The 21,852-nt window shown below is 36.6% G+C and overlaps 1 protein-coding gene and 2 long non-coding RNA genes across 9 annotated transcripts in view; 2 read left to right on the top strand and 1 right to left on the bottom strand.

Annotated features, from left to right (window-relative positions):
- Positions 1 to 21,852, top strand: part of CD47 (CD47 molecule) — a 46,851-nt gene that overhangs the window by 976 nt on the left and 24,023 nt on the right. For all 7 annotated transcript variants that reach the window (XR_003908631.1, XR_003908629.1, XR_003908630.1 and 4 more), the window contains exons 2-3: positions 11,038 to 11,385; positions 19,606 to 19,695. Coding sequence is in view for 4 of the 7 variants with exons in the window: in XM_029939256.1 (XP_029795116.1) it covers positions 11,038 to 11,385; positions 19,606 to 19,695 (438 nt within the window). In the remaining 3 variants the exon portion in view is untranslated. The remainder of the gene's footprint in view (positions 1 to 11,037; positions 11,386 to 19,605; positions 19,696 to 21,852) is intronic.
- On the bottom strand, positions 87 to 4,306 carry LOC115291706. The gene is made up of 2 exons (XR_003908635.1): positions 4,189 to 4,306; positions 87 to 238 (listed from the first exon to the last, which is right to left on the bottom strand). It is a non-coding gene; the product is annotated as an uncharacterized LOC115291706 (long non-coding RNA).
- LOC115291702 lies at positions 2,333 to 5,188 on the top strand. The gene is made up of 2 exons (XR_003908632.1): positions 2,333 to 3,116; positions 4,985 to 5,188. It is a non-coding gene; the product is annotated as an uncharacterized LOC115291702 (long non-coding RNA).

Below are 21,852 nucleotides of genomic sequence, written 5' to 3'. Positions count from 1 at the left end.
CAAAATATATTTGCAGCCTAGTGGGATTTGATGTCTCTCAACACCAAAGGCGTTTGGCCCCCTAGGCTTTTGGAATCCATTATGCCTTTTTTTTTTTTTTTTTTTTTTTTTTTACCGTGTGCTTTCTCTGTAAAAAGTGAGGAATAGGAATTTTTGTGGTTCTGCGGTGCCTGTCACACTTCACATCTGTACAGTCTTCTGTGAACTTTTTGTGAGATTCAGAATTGAATTGGAGCATCTGTAAGAAGCAATTGTTACATTTAATTCTAGAATGCTAAATTAATTAGATTTTAAACCGATTATTAGCCTCATTGTGCCATTTGTAAAGGTTTGTGATTTCAAGCTATTTACATTATGGCTTTAAATCCTTGGTTACCACTTTCCCCAATCTCTGAAACATCCTGGGTTATTGGAGCTGTTAATAATATCTTTATTATATAAAGAGTTGTTATTAGATAAGGTAGTATTTCTTGTTATCATTAGTGGCTAATTGCCATTACTATTACTATAGCTAAAATACTGCTTTCAGAAACCTGTTGTGTGATAAGCCTTTATGTTGAGCCAAATTACAAATTTGTAATAAAATATCAATAACTCAGCATTGGCATCAAAGCTAGTCTGAAGAATAAAAAATGTAAGTCATATAGCATTTTAAAAAAGAGGTCCTGTTTTCAAGCAGATGAAAGAACTGCCATAATGGTACTTTTGGGGATAGGATTTCTGTTAGGCCATATTTAATAATAGTTAAGATCACATGTAATTGGTACTCATTTACATACAATATAAACGTGCTCAAGTCCCCACAGTCTCACAATTTATAGTATTTTATTGTACTTAGTTAATAATAACCCCCCAAAAAAACCCAAAATAGAAGTATTATACATTTGAGTTCTGTTAAGCATTGACTATAAAACAGGAAGTGGTAGTGTTTGTCATAAGATATAATGGATTGTGTGTGTGTTTAATATGTAGTTTTAAAAAGGACATGTATGAAGATACGTTAACATCTCAGAATATGAGTAATTACCAACCAAGGTATTTAAGAGACTGAGTTTAGAATCCAAAATGAGTAAGAAAGTCACAGATTTGTACATTTATTTGTACTGAAGTTTGATTTTGCTTTCAGTTTCATTCATAAATGACTGATAATCAAAGGTGTTTTTTTTAAAGCCACTACTGTTTCAGTTGACCTTTGTGGTAAAAGAAGTTATCTAAAATGTTCCTTCCATCTACTTTCAGGCAAACTGCCACCCCCCCTACTTTGTAAGATGCAGAATGAATTAGTAGGCTCCTTTCATCCCCCCTCCCCTGTAAATCCAATTATCCTTTTTTTTTTTTTTTTTTTTTTTAAAGCACATCAGCAGTTTCAGTAGTTTTCAGCAACTGGCAAGCAAAACTCTACTCAAGTAATGACAGGGCTATGAACTGTCTTTTCAGTGATTGAATGATTTTTCTTTGTTCAAAGTGAGTTTTTAAAATCAAGGATACACATGAATAAAAAACTTTTATTGTCTAAGTCTGGTGGTAATTTGTCTTGCTTAAATAAAAATGTTTTCTTTTCTCTTAAGGAATATATTACTTTTAAACACAAGTTGCCATTTTAAGGAAGTAAATGCCTATTTAAAAGTACTTATTTATGGGGCCGCCCCAGCAGTCTAGAGGCAGTGTGTTAAAGCATTACACTAAATGTCTACCATTAGGACACTTGCTCATGCTGTCATCTATATTTTGGCAGATGTTTTATCGTCGCCACTGAGTTGTTAATGGAGATTTGAAAGGCCAGGTTCTAAAGAAGAAAAATAGGTGTTTTTCCCAAGTTTCCTAAGTCCACAGTAATCATTCATATTATTAAAACCGAGTTTGCATTCCTTAATGTTAGTTTACCTATAGCTATATAGGCATTGTTTTTAATACTTTTTTATGATATAATTTTCATATAACCATGTCGGCCATCTTTTAGGATTTTGTTGTTAACCTTTATTATAAGATAAAAATCTCTGTATTTTTATGTCTTGTGTCTCACTCAGCCTAATATAATGCACTCTTGGCTTGTTATAAAGCTATTTTACTTTGTGTCCTAGTGTAGATAGTAGTTCCGTGATAAAAGAACAAAAATATTAGTGTAAGATTGATTTTGTTAAATTCATTGGAGTACTAAAGTAAAGAACATGGAGGGGCCCCTGGGCAGCTCAGTCAGTTAAGCATCCATCTGACTTTGGCTCAGGTCATGGTCTCACGGTTCGTGAGTTCCAGCCCCAGGTCTGGCTCTGTGCTGACAGCTCAGAGCCTGGAGGCTGCTTCGGATCCCTCTCTCTCTCTACCCCTCCCCTGCTCATGCTCTGTTTCCATCTGTCAAAAAGAAAATAAACATTAAAAAATTTAAAAAATAAAGAAAGAACATGGAGTACCCAAGAAATTTGATCCTGATATACCTAGACTAAGGCAACAGGACCTGGATTTTTCCTTGTAGTTACATAGAGTTGAAACCGAAATTATAAGTTCTAAACTTCTCTGAATATTACATTTGCTGTCTGTGGAACAATTATATAAGACTCAGAATCTGGCCAACCCCAGAGTTTGAGATGAAGAGGATAAGAGTGCATATTTGAATACGTGTTACACCTTACAGGTTAAAAGGTAAGGCAAGTACAAGGTCTGTCAAAACTGCTTTTTTCCATTTTGAGCACATATGAGCCCATACTATGCTCTAAACACTTTGTAAGGCCCTCTTGGGTATAACAGATAAATTTCAGACCATTTGCCTCTCAGTAACTTAAAATGTAGTATATAAAGGGCAGGAAATTTTGTTTGTTTTTATCTCCTGGTGACATTTAATATATTTTAAGTGCATGGTAAGCCTATAATTCTGGATGTTACTAACTTGAAACTTTCTCTTCCCTGCAATTCTAGGTTGACTACTTCTATTCTGATAAGGCCACTTTAAGTCTAGTGGGCGATTACTTTGAGGTGAACACCCCTACTTTAACTCCAGGCCTTATTTGGTCTCTATTGGGGAGAGATTTGTCTAAATCCTCATTTTTGACCCTAATTCTAACCTGATTCAGTTTCAGACTCCAGGTCTTCATATCAAGGACTTGATCTAATGGCAAAAACTGGTAGGATTCACTTTCAGCTGTTGTCTTTACTCATGAGCTTTGCTTCATTTACCTTAGTGACTGACTGTTAGGCTTCTTATCCCATTCCTGAACATCCATTTCAAGCAGATAATTAACTTCCTACTCTACTGCAAAAAATAGTGATGTGTGGTGTGGACTCACTCAGCTTCCCTCCCACCATTACTAAACATATCTGTAATATCTTACGCGGCCTTAATCTCATTCTTCTCCCTCCCCAGTTTTAGAAGTATACCCATTCACCTTTCCAAGGAAAGGTTCACCTGTTTACAGCTCCTTCACCCTCACCATCTTGGAGACGTGCCCAGACAGCTGAATTCTTTCATCTTAGATCTCTCCCGCTCCATTGGTTTCTTCCACACATGCTCAAGTTTTACCCGCTTTCGTCTTAGATCTTAGATCTTTCACTTAGATCTTTCATCTTAGATCTCTCCCTCTCCATTGGCTCCTACACACATGCTCAATTTTTACCCCTTTTGTCTTAGATCTTAGGTCTTTCGCTTAGATCTTTCATCTTAGATCTCCCCCACTCCATTGGCTCCTTACACACATGCTCAAGTTTTACCCCCTGTTACAAACAAAGGAGAAAAACCAAAAACACCTTGTGCTTGTCTCCATCTCCAAACTCTTTCTGTTGCTTTTTCTTTCTGCTTTCTTACACTGCAAAATTTATCGGAAAAGAAAACTGCTTCTTCCTTCTTCCCACCGATTTTCTTCCCAGATGCATACTTGGGAACACTTTCCAAATGCATGATATTTGATCCCACTAGTCTGTTGATATTGTTGTAGGTAAAGAAGCTAATGATGCAGTTTTTGATCTAGAGGCTGTCTCTACTCATACCACTTAACATCTATTTTGTTCATATAAAGACCCTTGGGTGGTCTGCAGTGGTGTTCTTTACTGCTCTCACTTTTTCTCACTTCCTTGATTTGTTCCTCTTTAATGATTTTTTCATAAATGTTGGTGTTCTCCAACATTCTATTCTCTTGTTCTTGCTGTCTGCTTTGGAGGTATTCTCTGGGCAATCTTGATTATACTCGCAATTTCACTTACCAGCTGTGATCTTGGTAATTCCCCAGTATTCATAGTTCTGACCTTTCTTCTTAAATCTAGATCTGTATGTCTTGGGAACTATTAGGCATCCTCATTTCATTATACTGCAGGTACTCACCCTATTAAATATTGAAAGAATATTCCCCTGTAAATGTCCCACAATTTCTTTTCTCAATAGAATCCACAGTCTAACAAGTTACACATACACTTAGTAAATAGCTTTAATTCTTTCCTCTTCTCCCATATTTCCCACAGCTGACTTACATTGATTATCTTAGATTTTTACTGTAATGTTTTGGCTTTCTCTCCAGGTGTCAATTACCTGGACTATTGCAGTGGTGATCTCTTAAAAGGTCTTCCTTTCCTGTCTCCCTTCCTGCCCTCAGTTAACCCTTCATACTGCAGTACTATTTTTTTTTTATCCAAGTAAACCTGAGTGGTTTGCTATTACTTATATTATCCAGTCCCAGCTCCTCAGAGTGACATGCAAGGAAGCCTTTATGGTATTTCCTAACCATCCCTTCTACCTACCGCTCACTTGAATAATCTGCTTCCTGTTATTCACTTTTCTTATTCCTCTGTGCATGTTACGTACTCTTACGTTCTTTGCTCGGAAAGCACTTCCTTTTCTCTATCATTCCTACTCCTCCCTCAAGACCTAGCTTAAATATCATGCTCTAGGAAGATCATTTTTAGATACATTCTTGTAATTTTTAAGAAACTCTACTATATGGTCTGCAACTGACTTGTTCAAGATTGTCCACTAAAATATGTTACTTCTCAATTCCATAATCAGGTCTATTGAAATGAGAAGCAGTGGAGGACTCTCTGGACAAATGAAAGAAGAGTGAATCCTTTTTGCTAGTTTTTAGATTTTCCTTTCTTGGAAATCGTACTTTAAACTTTTTACATTTATAAGGAATGTATTGATTTGCATTTGCTGTACCCTGGATCCATACATAGGATACCAAATAAAGACATTGTCATTGTTTCTCTTGCATCTGAGACTAATGGAGATTTCTGTTAAGTAAAACAGTATTTACAAATTCAGTAGTTAAATGCAGTGACAAAACTTGAAGAGTGGGACAGTGGGAGCAATAAGGAGGGGGTGAATACGATTGAGTAGTGGTAGGAGAGGGATGGAGGACAGGACTGTACATCCCCATTGTGTTTTAGTAGGAAGAACCTAAGGTAGTAAACTATAGGTGCCATTTATTGGACATTTCCTTTTTATGTGAAAGCACTACAGTAAGAACCTAATATTTATTTCATTAAATCTTAAAATTTCTATGATGTATACACTATCACTGCACATTTTCTGGATGAGGAAACTGAGATATAGAGGTTAAATAACTTGCCAAAGGTTATACAAATAGAAAGTGTTAAGTCTTGAGCCAAGGTCTGATTCCACAGTGTGTATTCTTACCTGTACATATGTTTGCCAGCATGTGCAGAGGCATGGAGATGAGATGGCACTTGCAGATTCATGGAATTGCAAGTGGTCATTATGATTGGAGCTAAGTTTGGAAATGAGGGAGTACAGGAGGTGGGGCTGGAAAGGATCTTGAAGGAATCTAGTTTGTATTCCATGATAAGGCACTTAGAATTAAGCTTGAGGGGGGTGGGGGTGTTGTTAAAGTGTATTAGGCAAAAGAGTGCACATTTGCATTTAGAACAGTTATTTTGGGAACTGTGGAAAATACATTGGGACTAAGATGGGAAAACATTGAGGCTGGAGGTAGGGAGCTAGTCAAGAGGTTATGGCAGTATCTCAAAAGAAAGATGATAAATTTCTAGTTCGTACAACAGACATTGGATTGAGGAGCCATTAAATAGGTTGAGCCTATCAAGAATTTTTCATGGCTAAGGAGTTGGAGCAATCTAGCATGATTCTCATTAGGTCCAGGTCTTATTGAAGGATAGATAATAGAAAATACTTTGGATGGTGAATATTTGGGAGGGGGATAGGAAGAGGATAAATGGGCTTTTGGACATGTTGACTTTGAATTAACTTGTAGTGCATTCAAGTGGAAGTGCACAGTAGACAGTTGGCTTTCCAGGTTTGTAATCGAGAAAGGTGGGGGCTTGGTTAAATAAATGTGTGTAGGTGTTAAAACTGGGGAGTAAGGAGAATGCTGGACCTAGGGGGTTGAGAGGAAAGTGGGCAGTACTAGATAAGAAGTTCTGAGGAACACTGATATTTATTGTGAGTCAAGGAATAGATTTCAATAAAGAGAAAGATGAAATGGGGTAGACCAAGCAATAGGAGGAAATTCAGAATCAGGAGCTATCACAGAGGCCAAGGGACAAGAGCAAGAAAGGAGCTCCCTACTGGCTGAGGAACTGTAGAATAGTCCAGATAGAGAGAAAACTGCACATTTAGTTTTACACATAGGATTATTAGGGCCTGGCAAGAACGATTGTAGTGAAGCAGGGGTAGAGGCCAGGTGGCAGAGATTTAAGAAGTGGATGTAGGTGAAATGCATTAAGATGATTTTAGGATGCTAGGGAAGAGATGAATGATTATTTAAAAGTTGGCCAATATTTAAGCATTTTAAAAAATATTACAAAAAGCCTATGTGAATGGCTTAGAGTGATGTAGGAGGCTCATAATCAACTAGGGAAAGTCCTTAGGGAGATGAGTGAATGTGGAGCCAGAAACGAAAACTAACAGGTGAAGGGATGCAATTCTGAAGAGGAGGAAGGTGAGGGGTGTGTGGATAGTTGGGTAAATTTATAGGTGGGAAGTATTGGAAGCTTCTGGCTTCTCATGTGAAGGACTCAGATTAAGAAATGGGGCACCTGGGTGGCTCAGTTGGTTAAGCATCAGACTTCAACTCAGGTCATAATCTCATGGTTTGTCATGTTGAACCCTGTGTCAGACTCTGTGCTGACAGCTCAGAGCCTAGAGCCTGCTTCGGATTCTGTGTGTCTCTCTCTCTCTCTGTCCTCCTCAAAAATAAATAAACATTTCAAATTTTTCAATAAAGAAAAGTAATAGGGCTCCTTTGGAGAGTATAGGATAAACTCCTGCAAAAGAAGAGTGATTTAAAAGTTCTTACTAAGGAGAAAGGTTTTTAACATGGAGCATATAAAGAGATAAAAGATTGAAGGCTTGACATGGGTGGGATCTATAGCAGTCTTCTATTTTTCCGCTGGTGGCAATGCAAATTTTCTTAGAAATCTGTAAGACTGATTACTCTCCTGCCCATCTATAGCCCTTTCTTCATACCAAAGGATAGCACTTATGACTTTGTGTTACAGAAAGTGTATATCATTCTTCCAAGTGAGAATTGAAAGATTCTAAAAGATAATTCTTGCTTTTTTTTTCTCTCTCATCCCTGTATCCCCTCATCTCATCACAATGTTTCAGGTCAGGTAATTCTCAATAAATGTTTGTTGCATACGTACATGTCTCAGCTAGACTTGTGTGCTGTGACCACCATGACCACCCTTGAGCCTTCTCAGCAACACATAATAGCTGTTTCAATTGAGATGGTTTCAATTGAGATGGTTTCAATTGGTGGTCTGAGATGGTTTCAATTGGTGGTCTGTATTTAAATAGGTTGTGAAGTCCAGCATTTTGGGCAATTTATATAAAATAATTTCACCATTTCATTTGTTAATTTATCTGTAGGTCTTGCATCACTGATGGCTATACTTATCAGCTCCTATCTGATTTAGACTGCTATCAGCATATCCCGATTATTCTGAATTTCCTTATTCATGTTAATTATCTATGTGCTTTTATTTGCTCCTGGTATTTTAAACTATTTTTCACTTTGATGTTTCATCAGAAAGCAATAGGCAAAAGAGGCAAAACCCAAATCAGATAATTTTACTATTAATAGGTTTTTTTTATATATAAATGTTTATAGAGGATGAAACTGTAGTTAACAGCTAGTAGAGTGAGATATTTGGACTACTGTTATTTATTAATTAGTGCAAGGGTTATTAAAGTTATGGCTTATCCAGGTCAATTTTACTCTGAAATTTATTGACAGCATTTATTCTACTTATATTGCTTCAGCTATAAAATTCCTTTATTGCAACAAATAATGCAGTGCAATTAGTACTTTCTATATTCTTTAGAAAATTCATTCTATAAACGTAAGTTATGAAATTATGGAGTCTTTGCCAACCATTTCTTTCTTAGAGCCTCTAAAAAAGTTTGCTGGGAAAACTGAGCTCTTCACTTGTATCTCTTTTATTAAAGGGTAATTTTTAGAAATTTTTTTTTGTCTTGACTCAAATACAAGATGACCAAGGGTCAAAGATTTTATTTCACATGTTAATTAACAAGTAAACCTGCAAGATGGTAAAGCCATCTTGGTTTTAAAAGAAAATTGAGGGAAGAGACACATTTATAGGCAATCAGGAATGCTGAAATGAATTTTCAAAGAGATGCAAAATTGGTCAGTATCCTCAGGGCAATAAAATTTGATTTTTTGAAATCCTCTCTTCTTCCACAAGGGAGGAGTGAATTGCAGAACAAAGTTTATTTGTACCTCTATGGACAAGAATCATTTGCATTACTCAGTTTTACCGAAAGTGTAAAATAGCCCAGATGGACAAACACAGTGAAAGGCACCGGCCCCTACAGAATCAGATGTTTCCGAGGAATTTGTCACACAATCCCCAGCACTCCTTTGAAAGGACACTCAGTAATCTTTTTGTCTCTTTCAAAACCTTTTATTATATTTTCTGACACATTCCATTCTTTCTAATTCCAACATCGTACTTTCTTCTCTTCTTTTTGTGCATAATAGTTCCCCTTCACCTCCAGTGCTTCTTTCTCAGGGGAAATAATTCACAACCCCAAGGCTATGAAGAATACAACTGGAAGTGCAGGTTTTTCCTGAGACTTCCTAATGTTTGGATAGCAAGAAATGTAGAAAAGCGGGAAGGGGTGAGTTGTGGACATCCCAAAATTGGTTCAAACTGCACATTCCCAGAAATAGAACAATTTGGGTCTGCCAGGTCCAGATGGTCACACTAAAAGGCTATATTGCCTAACTTTTACAGTATTGCCCCTCATATTTATAGCACAGTATTGTGAGAGAGCACTTGCCCAGAAATTTTCTCCTTTGGTGCTCACCACATTGTGTGAAGTAGCCTAGTGTTGGTTTTTGATCCGCTTACTCACATAGAGTAAACCAAGGCATAGAAAAGTTAAGTTAATTGCTTAATTTGTACTCCGGCTTTCTGAACATTGTTCACTCCATATTCCAATATGCATCCTAGCCTTCAACTAAGTGTGCAGCTACTGAATAATAATTACGTTTTTAGAATAATAACATCATGTACCCCTGACTTTTATTCCCATTTTATGAATGTCGAAAGAAGAAATCTTAAGGATGAACTATTGAAGTTGATGTTTTATTTGTATTAATAGAGCTTTGTTAGAGCTTTGTTTTTTGAGAGAAGAGCTGGCTAACTACTTAGGTAAAAGAGTTGATACACGGATGAGCAATATGGAACACCACTATAATTTCTCCATATTCTTGGACATTTTAGATGGAAGATAAGTGGTTTCATTTATAAGGCAACAATAGTTGTATCATATGGAGCTGATAAAACACAGTAGTCGCTCTTGACCTGCCCAGTGGATGCCTGAAGCCACAGATAGTACCAATCCTATATGTACCATTTCTTCTGTATGTATCTATAATAACATTTAATTTATAAATTAGGCATAGTAAGAGATTAACAACAATCACTAATAATAAAATAGAACAATGAAAACAATGCACTATAATAAAAGTTACGTGAATGTGGTCTCTCTCAAAATATCTTCTCCTGATAAAATAGCTACGTAATAAGATGAAGGATGTAGGTGCTCTGATGCAGTGTTAGGCTATCTGGCATCTTCAAGTATAGACATTTATAATGAAGTGAATGTAGAATGTGTAGAATTCTAGAATGTGTCAGGAGGATACTCTGCTTCCAGACTGTGTGGTTCACTGCAGGTAGCTGAAACCACAGAAAGTATGACCATGGGTACAAGAGGATTACTGTAGATCCTACTTATTAGCAGTATCTGCTCTTGGTTTTAACTTGTTTCTTAGCTCCTTTTGAATGGTTTATGGTTTCTAGGAGGAAGGAACACCTGTAATACATATTTGGAAATTGTTATTCCATAGTTTGAATGAAATATAGGGGTAGGAAAATGCCTTTCAATTGTATATGCTCCTTTCTAATACTAATATACAAAATGAGTCTTGCTCTCTGTATTTTACAGTGCGAAAAAAAGCCCCAGAAAATGTTTTTTCTCCTTAGCATTCTAAGACTTTCCATTCTCATGGAGAGATGTGATGTGATTCATCTGGTTTACCTTTTCATATTAAAGTATAGTAGACCCCATCATCTTTTTTGGAAATGCAACATAAGGATAGAGATAAACTTCCTATCAGCTTAGCAAGTTCTATTTGGAGGAAGTATATGAAGTTGAGACTGAATATAATGTTTGGTTTGATTTTCTGTTCAAAATTTTCCCATGGTGAGGACAGTATTTTTCTACATATATCAGTAGGCAGTAACGATTACTTCAAAGCTTCCAAAGCCAGATACTACACCTGCATGTTTCAGCAAGGCTGCTGAGTTTGTTCGATGCATGGTAATGTATACTTTGTATTACTGAGGTTGAAAAAGGACAAGTTACAGTGTTCTCTACCAGCTGTGCACATTAATATTGAAGAAATTTGGGGGGTTTTTTCATCTTGCCTGTCTTCTTTGTAGTTGTACTGTTTGCTTAAATGAACAAGAGAAGCTCTTTTTCTTAAGGATTTGTAACTTCTTAAGGTATAGAATTGTATACTGAAATGAAACAATTTTCTTTTTCTTTTTCAGGTTCGGCTCAGCTAATATTTAACATAACCAGATCTGTAGAGTACACTGCTTGCAATGAAACTGTTATCATCCCGTGCTATGTTAACAATGTGGAGGCCACAGACATTAATGAAATGTATGTAAAGTGGAAATTTAGAGGAAAAGACATTTTTACCTTTAATGGAGCTGAAGAAAAGATCACTCGTGACAATAAGTTTAAGAGTACAAAAATCATACCACAAAAATTACTAAATGGCATTGCCTCTTTGGAGATGAACAAGGAAGAGGCTGTTGTAGGAAACTACACTTGTGAAGTAACAGAATTAAGCAGAGAAGGCGAAACCATCATAGAACTAAAATATCGTATTGGTAAGATTTCTATAAAAGCTTCCCATTTATTTGTCCTGTAGCATCCCGATCCTATTAGAAGGGGGACAAAATGGGGCTAGGCAAAGCCCAGACTATTAATAATGTTGATGTAATGTTTGGTAGCTTTAAGATCATGAGTTTTATCTTACTTGTTTTTCTACTTTTCAGAGTAAAATTCCTTTGCTGTTGGTTAATTTGTATATTGTGTGGTTCTCACACTTTTGCTCCAAGGACTGTTCTCATGGGGTGAGCAGTCCTGAGGTCATCTATTCTGAATTTCTGTTTGCTGCCATCAGAAGTACTCACTTCCCTGTGATTAATTTTCCAGACTCTAATTATTTGACCTTTTCTTTAACCTTACACTTTGATCAAGGGTTGACAAGTCCTAGCCATGTACCCTCTGTAGAGAATAGATTAGGAGACTCAGGAGCTTAAAAAAATCAGATCATCATGGGTAAGTCCTTGTGGCTTCCTATGCTTAGCTTTGCTTTGGTGTTTTCTTCATTGGCCAAGATTTGGAAGAACTAGAGATCCAATTCAATGTATTTGAATTCAGCCTTGATTATAGCACCATGATTCTGCCCTTTCTTCACAAACTTGGCTTGGTGAGTTGTATAAAGCAGTTGTTAGCTGCTTTCTTTTCTTTTCTTTGCCATGCCACCTGATTTCTTCAGCCACATACAAGTGCATTATGACCTTCTGTTTTGAAATATCTGTTTAGAATCAGTAGACATATTACTGATTTTAGGATTAGACCGTACTTTAAGAACCTCTGCTTTAGATGGGACCAGAACAGTTCAGTTGGATCACCTCTTCCACTAGTGTTCAGACATTATAAAATATCTGTTACCAGAGTGAGAATGAGCTGTTTAGTTTGATGGAATCTTTTGACACAGTTTAGGATTAGGAATCAGGAAATCTAAATTCTGTCCCCTATTCTACAACTTAACTATTTGTCCAGATGATCTTGAGAAGTTTTTTCTCTAAGTCCAAGCTACCTACCTTACCTCTGGGATGAGGATGGAAGTAGACCCCTGTTTTTATGTATTCTGCAGTGTAATGAGCATCAAATGATATCGCATATGTAAGCTCTTTATAAACCAAAGTGCTTTGCAAATGTTAGTTGTGTTCCTGGAATGTTTATTTTATGAAGTGAGATTTATCAAGTTGTTGAAGCTGGCCTGAGGTATTGTGAGAGGGATTTTTGTGCAGTGAGGAATAGGTATGAGAGAGTTTAGAGTGGGCTGGCAGAGTTTGGAAGGTGTTGCTGCTAGGAAGTTTCTTACATTGTAACTGTTACTAATTTGGCATTAATTGCGAGTAAGGAACTTTAGAAAAAAAAAAAAAGGTGTACCTTTCAACAGGGTCTAATCATTAAAACACTAGGATTGCCTGGAATTAGGTAACCCGATATCTTCTTGAAATTTTTCTGAAGGACTGTATACTATGTGAAAATGAAAAACACAAGACAGGGGGCAGAGAGTAGCAGTTTGGAGTATAGGGTCAGTCCCTGAGAGACAGACTGTTAAACTCTAGATTTGAAAGGCTAGAGATAGAATGAAGATGGATGGGAAAGAAGTACTAATATCTGAGCTGAAGAACAAGTTTATAATTTTATGTGCAACTATTTTATCTTTCTTTTTTTTCAAAGTACCCTATAAAAAATGAGTTGTACTTAACCTTTCAGTCCATTAGAAAGAGAAGGTATTGTTTTCTTGCAGAGAATGTAGGATACTATACCAGAAGTTTCAGACTTTGGGCTTTGCACCCATTTTTATTTTTTGAAATAATTAAAGATTTATGGGAAATTGTAAGATTGAACAGAAAGATGCTGTCCACTCTTTGCCCAGTTTCCCCCAGTGATTACATCTTACATAACTGGTAAAGTATGAAACCAGCAGGTTCGCAGTGGTACAAGGTGTACATATTTGTCATTTTATCACATGTGTTTATAAACAACTACCACCACAGTCAAGATCCAGAACCATTATTCCATTCACAAAGATCTCCCTCATGCAACCCCTTTTATGGTTATCCCCCCCAAACTGTTCCCGACCTGCAAGCATTAATGTGTTCTCTATGGCTATGATTTTGTCATTTCAACAATGTTGTGTAAGTAGAATCATACAGTATTTTGAGATTGGTTTTTTTTCACTCGGCACAGTGCCCTTGAGAACTATCCAGTTTGCTCTACATATCAATAGTTCAATTCTCCCATGCCCCCTCTCTCCCTGAGCTCAGTAGTATTCCACAGTATGGGTATATCACAGCCTGTTTAACCATTCACCTATTGTGGGACATTTTGGTGGTTTGCAGCTTTTGGCTATTACAGGTGAAGCTGCTATGAACAATCATGTACAGGTTTTATGTGGACGTAGTCTTCATATTTCTGGGTAAATGCCCAGAAGTACAATTACTGGGTTGTATGTAAGTATATGCTTAGTTTTTAAAGAAACTGCCAAACGGTTTCCCAGAATGGTTGTTTCATTTTATATTCTCATCAGCAACATATGAGCGATCTAGTTTCCCTGCATCCTCGCCAGCATCTGGTGTTGTCTCTGTTTTACACCCATTTTTGAATGGGGGAAGAAATAAACCTCCTCTGCTCAAAAATGTTAATTTGGGGCAAGACTCTTATTGTGGAATACAAAGTTACTGTAGTAGTGCTGCTTATCCACCATGTGAGCTTTCGGGATTTAGCAATAGCAGCCATTTTCACTATGTTGTGCTTATTTTTTTTTTTTTTTTGCCAATGTAGGCATAAATGAGAAACAGAAATTACTTAATAGACAAATCTTAATGGAATGTGAAGTAATGGTGACCATTTGTGTTCCTTTTTTGAGCACTAGGAATATGTGGAAATATTATATATGCATTAGAGTTTTATATACCTCTGGTATCTATGTATAGTATTATACTTTTGGAAGGAGCACAGGACTTGAATTTAGAAAGCTTTTTCTATGCTTCACTGTTTCTAGTTTAAGAAAACTAGGTTGAGAAACTCAACCAATCTGGCCCTCAATTTTTTACCTGTAAAATGGGGATACCATCTCCATGACAGAATTGTCTGGATATATATAAGTTAGTATTTCTCTTTCTTAAACAGATTTATTGAGTACCTGCTATTGCCAGGCACTTTGCTAGGCACTAGGGATTCAGTGATAACTAAGATGTGATCCCTACATTCAAGGAAATGATAGCAGTATAAATAAGGGCAGTAAAATAACCTAACATTCATTTGAGTGCATACCAGATACTTGATGTATGTTGTGTCCTGTGATCTTCTCAAGAACTCTAGGAGATAGACACCAGTCTTACCATTTAATAGATGAGGCAACAGGTGAGATTTAAAGTACTTGTTCAAGGTTTGAGTCACAGCCAATATTTAACCTGGATCTGTCTGTCTTCAAAACCCAGTATTTTTACCACCCATAGTACATGGTTTCTTTGAAAATACTTTATAAATAACCAAATGTGAATAATAGTTATAAAATTTGTTATTAATATCTTTATTTGTATCATTAATGATACAAAAACTTGGAGGCTTAAAATTTTATATTTTTTCAAGTAAATTCTTAAGGTTTTATTTAAGAAGGTCAGTTTAGGGGTGGTGGGGTGGCTCAGTCAGTAGAGCATCTGACTTCAGCTCAGGTCATGATCTCACAGTTTGTGAGTTCAAGGCCCACAGTGGGCTCAGAGCCCACTTCAGGCCCTCTGTCCCCCTTTCTCACTGCCCCTCCCTTGCTCATTCTCTCCCTCTCAAAAGTAAATAAATAAGCTTAAAAAAAAAGGCCAGTTCAAATTCAGCAGAGTTGCCATTTCCATCATTGTCAGCAGGATATACATTATGCTCATTGGGCATGGCAAGATCCTTGTGTTAGTTTTCTAGTGCTGTATTAGTTCTGTTGTACTAGTTTTCCAGCGACAGTTCTGACCATGGTATAACTAGGTTCTCCGTGCAGAGTCTTACAAGGCTAAAATCAAGGTATTGGCCAGGCCTGTTCCAAGCTCATATGATTGTGGCAGAATTCAGTTCCTTGTGATCGTAGGTTGTCTTTCTTTCTATTTCTCTCTTTGCTGGATGTCTGCTAGGGGCTTTTCTCAGCTCCCAGAAGTCACCTCATTCCTTGCCACGTAGCCTCTTCCCTGTATAAAGCCAGCAAAGGAGAACCTTCCTCTTGTAGAAAGAATCCCTCTCACATTTTGAATTTCTTTTTCAGGAAGAGCACAGACCCTTTTAAGGGCTCACTTGATTAGACTTGCCCCCTCTTCTCCCAAAGGCAATTTCCCTTTCCTAAAGCCACTGGTTTGGCACCTTAATCACATCATCAGAATTCCTTTTGACATACAACACAACAGAATCATGGAAATGAAATCAATTATATTCACTGCCCCATCCCTTCTTAAAGGGGAGAGAATTATAAAACACTGATTGTAGGGAGCGGAGATTTGGGGAGCCACCTTAGAGTTCTGGGTTTAATTAACAGGACTGTAGCCTAGCCAAGTTGACTCATCAAAAAAAGTTCTCACAGTCCTGAAACATGTAAAAATGTGGCTTGAATCTTAGTGTTGTAAATTTAATTGTGATCCTCTTCTGTGGAAACTGGTGTTTGTGAAGGTTTACCATGTATATATTTGAAGGAAAGGCACATTTAATTGCTTGAAGTGATCACTTTTTCCAGGTATCTCATTTTGTATACAGTAATACGAGGAATGAAGTACTGAGTTTTTATAATACTTAGGCTGGGAAGAAAAATTTAAACACTCATTCCTATACCATATCCTCTTAATAATTTTTCCACTCTAAGTTCATCTTCCTGAGAGCCACACTACCTGAACAGGAATTGGGGAAGAGTAATGGGCAGAGTTGTCAGCCACAGCATGAATGGAATAACATTGCCTTTGGATTGTCTTTTTTAATTCTAAAGTGGAAAAATATCTAATAGGGACTGTTTTAAGCTTCGTTTATTTTCTTAGTACCGTAAACACTGAAAATTGAGAAGGACCTTAGAGAAGTATCTTGTCTCTTTTCTCCCCTTGAGGAACAATAGTTAAAGTCATCTGACAATCGTATATAGCTTAATGGGTATATAAGTAGTTTTATATAAAACATTGGCTTTTTCCCCCCTGGCATCTCATTTGGTTCTTGAATGTTCAATTTGGTGATCCTCAGACTCTCCGCCTTAACAAATTAGAGAGAGGTAACATGTTTGGGTCAGTAAGGAGAGGTAAATTATGCCAGAGGTCTGCAGCAGTGATTTTAGCTGAGAGAATGATGGACCACTATGTACATGTATGCGTATGTGCGCGTGTGCACACACACACACTCTTACTGTGGAGAGCATATTACAGTCTTGGGGTGAGAGCTGAGAGGGAAGAGTGTGTGAAGTTTGAATAAACCTTCTGGTAAATTTCAGTTAAGAATTTCTTAGACAACAATATTTTTTTGTTCTATAATGCTACCTTCTGTATGTCACTGAAATGTCTTTTATACTTCTCATTATTTCTGCATAGAGGCTTGGAGTCATCCAAAAATCATTGGGTCTCACCATCTCACTCATGAAGTACTTCTATCACACCCCAGGTAATTGGTCATTCAGACTTTTTACCTAAATACGTGACATGTTGAAACTCTTTTCCTTCCCAAAAGATCTTGGTTTATTAGTAAGCAGTTCTAGTTGTAACTTAAGCCAAACTAGAACTTGAAATTCTATAATTTCTCTCATGAGGAAGGCTGTGTTATTTCACTCCCAAGCCTGTTCTTCTCTAAGGTAGAAATCCCCAGTTCATCCAGCCATTGCTTATGGTTTCAGGATCTCCATTCTAATCACCTTGCTTTGGAACAGTTTCTTGTTATGTGTTTAAATGTGATGAGTGAAAATGTACTCAAGACTGTGTTTGTGGAACATCTTGCCTTCCTGCTACTATGCAATTGCTGCAGCAACTTTATGATCAATCCTACTTCTTAATCTATTCTGTATGTGGCTGGCAAAGATTTTAAATGAATCAGGTCATTTTTCTTGCCTGGCTGAAGCTTTCCAATCACTTATCATTGTTCTTATAATAAAATCCACCTCTTATTACAAGCTGTTAAGACCCAACATGATCTTACCCCAGGCAACTCTTTCCATCCCCTCTTATATCATTAAATTCTAGCCACAGTGGCCACCATTTTGGTGCTGAATTTGCTATTCCTTTGGTGTCTCTTCTTTCCTGTCTTCATGTGGTGCAGATCCAGTTCTTCACCCCAGAGACTTCTCCTTACTACCCACAAAAGTCTGATCTTCAGTTCCTCCCCCTCCTCAAGCTCATGGTCCCCACCTTCCATACTCACAGTTGGGTCTTAAGTACCTAGAATACCCTATCCATGGTGGGGTTTCAATAAATATTTGTGAAATAAGTGAAAAATGAGTAGTCAGACCAGGGTCAAACACAGCTCTTATTAATAGGTTTGTATCAGTATATTCTAAGATTGTTTTGTTATCTAGGGAGGGAGGTCAGTGAAAGAACATTTCACTGTCAGCTCATCTTGAACATATACTGTTCATGGTGATCAGATACTGGCTGTATTTTGAATGTAGAGCCCACAGGATTTGCTGTTGGACCAGGTGTGGGGTGTCAGAGAAACCAAGGAGTCAAGGATGACAGTAAGGCTTTTGGCCTGAGCAGCGGGTGACATCAACTGGGGAAACCCTAGAGGGGAGGTGTGGTGGGAAAGTAAGGGGAGGACTCTTAGAAGTCCGTTTGGGACATGAAAACTTAAGATACTTAGGGTTCTTAATTCACTGTGCCTCAGTTCCCTCAGCATTAAGGAGGGGCTAATAATTCCTCATACAATAATTGTGAGAATTTGAGAATTAATATAGACAACTCAAAATAATAGAGAAGGTAGATAGGGAAAATAAATTGATTAAAATTAGATCTATAGAGCTTTTAAATCCTTTGGGCATTAGATGTAAAAACCTAAGCATAATTTACAAAGATTTTTCCTGGTAGGATTTTGGGCTGAATTGAAATGGGTTTTCTTTGGTATAGGAAGATACACGGTAATACTGTTGGAAATTACGGTATTGATTTAGAGTACCTGAAAAATCCATCTCTTGGTAGAGATCTGCAAAAATTAAGACACTGTCTTCCATTCACTCACCAAACTCTCATAATTAGAGCCTTCTAACAGCAAACCTGTTGAGTACCTACTATATACAGGGCAAAGTGCTCGATTCTGAAAAGGTAGCATCTCTAAGACAGAATTTGTAATGTTATTTTCTGTGGCGTGTTGCAAATATTTATCAGGTTTTAACGTAAGAGTAACACAATAAATGCATGGCTATCGTGGTGGTACAAAGGTTCTTCACACTTTGCTATGGAAAGGCAGAGCCAGGGAGGATTTGAATGAATAGGGTTGATTTCAGAGGAACACCTGTGCTAGCTTTGGGCAGTATTTAGGAATGTTCTTCAGCAAATCCCCATCATAGAGGCAAACTTTGAAGTATTTTTGGTGCGTTTGCTTAGCTTTATTGTTAGGAAAAGAAATTTCATGATAAAATCAGTGTATTAAGTGTTAAGATATGATTCAATTTAATTTTTAAAGAGTTCTCAAATTATTTGATGTCTTAATGTAACAGCTTCTTTCATACAGACTGTGGCTGTATTTGCACTGCCTAGGTAACATGTGACTCACTTAACAGAAGCTTTCTTAATACTTACTGTTACAATCATTGTAGTGAAGGTTGACTGAGTACTTGGTACATGTCAAGCTTTGCTTTAAGTCCTTTTCACATATTGCTTTGTTAATAGTCACAACAGTCCTTCAGGGTATAGGTGCTATGTTGTACTGGTGTTAACAATTGAGGTCACTAAAGAACGGAGAGGTGTTAAGACTTTGTCCAGAGTCACAAAGCTTGCAATATAGAGTTAGCTTTCCAGCCAGGCAGTGCGGTTGCAGAGCCCTGTTCCCAGCTCCTGGGCCGTACTGTCTCCTTGCACAAATCATAGGTTAGGGAAAACATGGGAAACACACTTAAATTAGCTTCTTTTTTCATAAATAAAATTTGTTGTATAAGTAAATTATTTGTGTAATTTGTAATTATTTTAAGGCCATAGCTTTAATAAATTATTTTTATTGTCTATCTTCATAATAAAATATATTGTTGACTATTCAATGGCCAGACTTAACATGATTGTAGTAAATATTAATTGTGATTTTTGTTTTCTTCCCAGTTTCATGGTTTTCTCCAAATGAAAATATCCTCATTGTCATTTTCCCAATTTTGGCTGTACTTCTTTCTTGGGGACAGTTTGGTATTGTGAGTAAGTATTTATTTCTATTTTTCATTTATGTTTTAATGATGAAAATATTTCTCGGAGGTAATATTAGTGAAATATTTTACCTGACTTGTATTAGGAAGTGTGATGATGTGATAAATAAGAATAAACAGTCTTAATATTTTTGATTCATAAGGGTTTTTTTTTAAACTTCTTACAAATAACTTAAGAATAACTAGTGGGAATCCTCACAATAACAATACCTTAAACTCATGTAGAGTTTAATGTTTTTGGAGCATTTACACATATTATTTTGACAGAGATGGTCACAGCCCACCTTAGTGTTAGGATAGAATATTATACTTTTTATTTTTTCACTTTGCACTTGTCCATGTATATGTGTTCATCAAAAGCCCCATTTCAACTGTATGTTGTCATTCTTACTATGAATCTGGAGCTTCTAAGGGAGTAGCAACAGGAAAATTGTGGTTTTGGATCATGTTTTCTTGTAATAATCATGCAACCAAACTTGTTAGGGAAAATCTTGATACTGTATCAGATTCGGCATTAACTATGTAGAACGGTCACTACTAGGTAAAAAGGTAGTATGTATTCTGGTTGATGCTGATACTCAATACTCAACTATATTTCCCTACCAGTTTGGTAAAAGAAATTTACTAAATTAGTGAAGTTCTGAGGTGACAGTGTAAACTTCTATACGTTTAACATGTAAGATGGTCAGTCATTGAAAGGCAGCAAGCATTTATAAAAGGCAAGGTGTAAGTGATGCTGATTTTATTTATTTCATTCTACAACCTTTAAAAAAGTGAAAAATAGTAAAATGTGGTAGTGGATTGGCTTATTGTATATTTCATGAATTTCACTTTTACTCAGAAATCTAAAGTGATCTGAAGATGGAAGAGAGCTGACTGATTATATATTCTAAGGGCTCTTTTCAGTGTATCACACTCTGGAAATGCTTTGTGATTTCAAAGCTATTCTCAAGTTTTGTCTAAAAGGCAAAGAAAGGGAAGAAAAGGGCTAACAGTGACAACTGTCAAGACATTTCACAACTTTTATTTTCAAAAAAGTGTCTAGACTTCTTATGGAAATTTTCTTAGGATTTTGGTAAGTCTTTTATATCACGAAAAAGACTGATACAGCATCAAGACCTATTCAGTCTTTATTGATGTTAGGGAAAGCCTTTACCTTTATTGGCAGCACTAGGCCTTAAGCCTATGTCCTATGTTTGAAGTAGAAAATAGCCTTTTTTTAAGATAATGAAATTATTTCACAATAGCTTGATTTGTTGCATTTGGATTGATGGAAGTTTGCTAATCATGGCATTCTCATTAGTGACATTATTTTGATTGACCAAACCAAGAGTCAGCCTGTTCTTTTATGAGATAAGCTTTACAATTTTTGTCTTACTTAAAAAACAATAAATAGCACTTTGGGAACCCTTATACAAAATAGGAAATTATAGAGAAAAAATAAAAATCTGAAGTCCCAGAACCTAGAAATAAACTATTGGTATACTATAGTGAATTTCCTGCTTCCCTTTCTGTTTTTTTCTATATATTTTCGTTATCTTTTTTTAAGAAAGAAAACCATAAGTGGACTCATGTAACTTACATACTTACATCCTAATTCCCCCCCTTGTTTTCAGAAAATTTTTTATAGCTACCTATACTCTACTTTTATGGATACACTATAATTTACTTAGCTCTCATCTTGATGGATATTAAGGATGTTTCCAAGTTTTGTGATACTATGAAAGTAATTCTGCTAAAGATAGGTAAGACTGGAAGTGGCAGAAGTATTTTAAGGCTCTTGATACATACTGCCAAAATGTTTTCTAGAAACTTTGTATCATTAACTACAGATGAAAATATCTGGGTTTTTTTTCTAAGTTTACCTATTTATTTTGAGAGAGAGAACAGGGGAGGGGCAGAGAGAGAGAGAGAGAGAGAGAGAGAGAGAGAGAACCTAAGCAGGCTCTTCACTGACGGTGCAGAGCCTGACACAGGGCTTGAACTCCCATACTGTGAGGTCATGACCTGAGCCAAAACCAAGAGTTGGATGCTTAACTGACTGAGCCACCCAGGTGCCCCAAGAATATCTGTTTTTCACCTCATAATTCTGACATAATTATAATTCTAAATCCTTTGCTAGTAATTTAATGGGTGAAAAAGCATCTTG

Source organism: Suricata suricatta, chromosome 5 (assembly GCF_006229205.1).
Source record: "Suricata suricatta isolate VVHF042 chromosome 5, meerkat_22Aug2017_6uvM2_HiC, whole genome shotgun sequence".
Classification (NCBI taxonomy): Eukaryota; Metazoa; Chordata; class Mammalia; order Carnivora; family Herpestidae; genus Suricata; species Suricata suricatta.
The sequence above is the reverse complement of the archived record's forward strand: the minus strand, read 5'-3'. Positions and strand labels throughout refer to the sequence as shown.